The following is a 4454-nucleotide window of genomic DNA, read 5'->3' as shown; positions in this document are numbered from 1 at the left end:
TTCTTGGGCTTTGCCTTATTGACCTCAGCCTGCTCTCGCACTCCAATGCCGCAGGTAGAAACCGTGTGAAGTCTGTCTGGAGACAGTCAAGTTGTGGTGCGCTAGGACCAGGCCATACTAGTGACAGTACCAGATCCTTGGACAAACACCTTGCTGCAACCTCTCCTGCAAGTCACCTTAAGAAACACACTATAGACCAAAAGGCATCACCTGGAATGGGTTTAAATGAGTTTTATTTTAGACAACCTACATGACAGATGTTTGGTTTTTTCTTTTTTTAAAACAATGCCTTCACTCCAAATCAGGGTCAAAATAAGTGAATAAAGCTCAAGATGACATCAGTCCAGTTGTTAGACATTGCCGATTCCTGGTGTTGTGCCAATGAAGAAGAAACAGCAGCCAGCTATGAAGACAAGTGATCCAAAACCATACTGTTTGATTTGTTACTGAAACAAGAGTAGCAAGTGTTAGTTCAAGGTCATGACAGTCACGCTAAGTTTCTACAACTTATTTGTGTATTCCCTAATTCAATCTGAGCTGCCACAGTCAGGCAGGCAGAAAGCGCAAGGAAGTTATTTTTGCATCTTAGTGCAAACCAGAGAGCAATAGGAAGAGTGCTCATGGTCTATCAGAGGATGCTGATCATTTTTATAATCGTACAGAGCAACTGGCATCAGCTGCTGAGCAAGCCAGGCAAGATACTCATTCACACCCTTTTTGCTTGACACACCAAGTTCCAGAGTTCCCCTCAAGTAAGAGCACATCCTAAACAAGTACTAAAGCTTACAATGTACATGCTATCTCTTGCAACAGCTGTACCAAGAAGCTGGAACAGTTTTTTGCCCACTGGAACACCCTGCCACAATTCTTTTACTCCATCTTGAAGCAAATGGAGTTACACATCCAAAAGGTCTGTCCAAGTAGGGGAGATGCACACAAGCTTCTGCTCCGAGGAGGCACCTTCCAGGTGACCACCTGTTCTAGGGCCCAGGACACACAGGAGGCGGTGTGCCTGTTTTGGCCAATAAAAGTATTCCTTTAGTTGGGCCACTGCTCTGCCCTAGAAGTTGGTTCATCTTTACATGACTTTCATACCAGCAAGCCTGCAAGAGGCTTTACAGATAAATTTAGCTGGCTATAAACAGGCTTCGTAAGTCTACAATGACTGGGCAAAGCAATCGGTGATCCCACACTGCTAGTCTGCAGTGAATTCCACGGCTCCCTGAATAAGCCAAAAAATGCAAGTGTTGGGGTCCAAATACTGTTTCATTGCAGCTACATTCCAAGATAGAGTAGTTAAAGATAAAGCAGACCACAGGAGCTGTCTGAGCTCAGGCAGTTGGAGATTCCAGATAGAATAAGGTTAAGCACTCGGCCAAGTATTACCATGTTCCCAAATTTAGGGCAATATTTAAACAGACAGTTCTCACATAACAAAGTAAGGGCATCACACTAAGTGAAAGAAGATGGAACCTGACCATGTAAGGTACTTCAGAATTAACCCCCACAAGAGGGATCCAGAGCAAAAGTGCTCCATTTCCAAGGACACTATCTTTCATCTAATAGTTTAAAACCATTACCAATTACACACATCTCTCCAAGGCAATTCTTTCTGCATTTCTCAGCCATTAAGTCACCATGAATCACTGCAGTGAAACTATGTCCCCTTTGAATAGTGTACAAGGGAAGCTTCACCCACTTTATGTAACACGAAGCAGCAATTAGGCTGTACTTACATGAACTTTAAGTTTTTAAACTGGCAGCTACTGTTCAACTTTAAGAGGGATATGACAGAACAAGTGATGCATTGAAAGAGCTAATCACGTAGTTAGGCGCATTCATCCAATTCAGGTCAGTACTTACACATTTCTCGATTTCTAAGCCGTCCTTAAAGAAAATCATATACGGGGTCACACCATCCTCACGGAAATCCAGGAGAGCCACCATACCATCTGGATTCATGTTCTCTCCTACAAAGAACTTCAGAGAAATGTGTTACTGAGACATTTAATGAGCTATTACCAGGAGAAAGTGCCTTTTTATACAAAAAAGCTGTAACATCTCCAAGTTCAGTTTAAAAGCCCCCCTGACCAGCTGCAGGACTTTGCTTTCTGCAGCTTGTCCATTTCAGTACCATGTAACTTCACCACACTGCTATGAACAGCAGAGTAAGACACAGCAGCAGTCAAAGTGATCCATCTTTCAAGTCTTTAACTCCACAGTTCCTAAATGGTGGCAAGTACAAATGTAGCTAACTACAAGCATGGCAAGCTGAAATGACATCCCCAAACACCTAAGTCTTTTGCTATTTCTCCTCCCTGACTCTCAGAGCCCCTAATACTCTTAAAGAAGGGCAAGTTAGGTGTCCTCAGAACAGGAGCCCTCAAAACTCTCAACAAGCTGGTTCATCTGCTGAACGAATCACAGCTTGCATCACTGCAATACTGCTATAAGGAAACATAAGTTTCATTACCTGGTAGTTTTTGAAGTTAGCAAGGATGTGTTTGATTTGTTCTGCAGCCCCTGTCATGAAAGGCTTTACTCTCTCTGGCTTGTGTTCCTCAAGTCTGGCTTTGATTCTGGAAGGTAAAAAAAAGCTCTGAAAACATATTCTAGCTTATGTAACTTCACTGTGCAGCATCACACCATAACAGAAAGAGTTACTAGCAGTCAAACTGTTTGATTTTGCTGCCCCTCCCCCTCTCCCTCTCAAAGCCCCCCACTTTTAACTTATTTTTGCTAGTGCATTAGCAGAACAGTGTCTGCCACTCCTATCAAGCTCATTTTACTTGTAGGCTATCGGTAGACAAGAATTAGCAAGCCATTTTCACAGCACCAAGAGCACCATCAGTATCACGAAGTGTTTGCTTCCACCTTTAATACTAACCCACTGAACCATGAGTAGCAGAAACTACACCCTGAATTAGCAAAAAGTTCCATTCACACATACTATTTTTGGACATTTAAACTGTCAAGTTAGAAAAGCTTCAGGAAGCTTTTCTTCGCTACCTCACTCCCTTCCACATTAATGTTTGGCACAGACAAATCCAAAAGAAAACAGCAAGGTTACAAATAATATCCAAAGCATGTGATCAGGTCCTCTGCCCCAGCCAAGATAAACTTAGATATTCCAGTATCAATTCTTTAGACTTCCAGTTTTGCCAAGCATTAAGACATTACTGCAGTTCACAGCCAGATTGGCACCTGTACCAGAACTAACACCTACAAGGAATAAAGTTCAACGCTGTTTTTAAAATCTCAGCAGCCTAAAAATTTTGCAATCCCATTTGAAGAAAAAGCTTATCAACACTTACGCTTTCATGTAGTCCTTGATGTACTTCTTGTAGGATTCTTTTGTAAAGCTGGTTTCCTGAAGGTGGTGGTTTATTACTATATCAACACCAGTTATGACCGTGGCTTCTGTTCCATCTCCCTCAGGACCTTCAGCAGAGGCATTGCCACCAATTAGAGAGTCATCAATTTGACCCTCTGTCCTGGTGACCATCTAGATTTAGAGACATCAAAAAACTTAACGGCTCTGCAAAAATCTTAACGCTACCGCTCTTACACATCTATGACCTGACGGCAGGGCATGACTTCAGAGCCACAGTTAAGCGCAAGGAACCCGACTGCAGCCTGAGCACAGATTTCTTAAGCCAGACTCCTCTCCCGGTGCCCGACCGAAGCTTCGTTACACCGCCGGTGCTCTACTCCGGCCTGGCTGTCCCGTGCCCTCTCACGCCTGACAGCGGCCAGCCCTGCCCTGGCCCCAGGCACCAGGCCGTGGTGAATCTGCCCCTCTCGGACCTCCAGCAACGAAGCCAACCCCCGAATCCTACCTCCACGCAGCAACCGGGCCCCGAGTCCCCCCCCATCCCTCCCTCTCCCTCCCCGGGAGCGGGCGGGTCACTCACCTTCCCCTCCACTTCCAGGCACAGGCCGTTCGCCACTTCCCGGATCTTGTAGATGTCGGAAAACATCTCGTCCTCTGTGAGGAAGAAGGGCAGGGGGGACACACACAAGACACACAGGTCAGCCTCCGACCTCCGCCTCCCCGGGCCGGCCCTCAGCCGCCTTCCCCTCAGCCGCCCGTACCGCACATGCGCGGCAGCACCAGGCCCAGCGGCCGGGCGCAGGCCGCGGCCAAGCGCTTTCCCCCCCCCCTCTACCGACTAAACCACCGAGCGCCCGTCTTCTCCCCCTCCCCGCGCCGCCAATCCTTACGGCTGATGCAGTCCCGGTAGATGATCATGGCGGCGGGAAGGGAAAGGGGGGGGAAAGAAGGGTGTTTTGTGGTGATTTAGCGGCGGCGGCGGGTCTCTGCGCAGCGACCCGAGAGCTGGGCGGGAGCGAGGCGGAAAGGGCCGAGTCAGCGCCTGCCGGGTGCTGATATAGCGGGCACGTCGCGGCGCGTCATCGCGCATGCGCGCCCGCCCGCCGCGCGGCGCCCTCGC

At 47.5% G+C, this 4454-nt stretch overlaps 1 protein-coding gene across 1 annotated transcript; it reads right to left on the bottom strand.

Moving 5' to 3' along the window:
• Positions 1 to 216: 216 nt before the first annotated feature.
• TPT1 (tumor protein, translationally-controlled 1) lies at positions 217 to 4383 on the bottom strand. The gene is made up of 6 exons (XM_010583409.1): positions 4225 to 4383; positions 3915 to 3988; positions 3315 to 3505; positions 2474 to 2579; positions 1864 to 1980; positions 217 to 446 (listed from the first exon to the last, which is right to left on the bottom strand). The coding sequence occupies exons 1-6, from the start codon at positions 4250 to 4252 to the stop codon at positions 444 to 446; spliced, it is 519 nt and encodes a 172-aa protein (XP_010581711.1). The 5' UTR covers positions 4253 to 4383; the 3' UTR covers positions 217 to 443.
• Between the last annotated feature and the right edge of the window lie 71 nt (positions 4384 to 4454).

Source organism: Haliaeetus leucocephalus, unplaced genomic scaffold (assembly GCF_000737465.1).
Source record: "Haliaeetus leucocephalus isolate CR32 unplaced genomic scaffold, Haliaeetus_leucocephalus-4.0 Scaffold897, whole genome shotgun sequence".
NCBI classification, from domain to species: Eukaryota; Metazoa; Chordata; class Aves; order Accipitriformes; family Accipitridae; genus Haliaeetus; species Haliaeetus leucocephalus.
This window is presented reverse-complemented; position numbering and strand designations above follow the sequence as displayed.

Bases quoted from the DNA above. Each gene is read 5' to 3' on its own strand.
- TPT1 (XM_010583409.1), bottom strand. From the start codon at position 4,252: ATGATCATCTACCGGGACTGCATCAGCC. The intron at 3,989-4,224 runs GTAAGGATTGGC...TCTTCCTCACAG, and splicing joins CTACCGGGACTGCATCAGCC to AGGACGAGATGTTTTCCGAC. The intron at 1,981-2,473 runs GTAATGAAACTT...ATTTCTCTGAAG, and splicing joins CTAACTTCAAAAACTACCAG to TTCTTTGTAGGAGAGAACAT.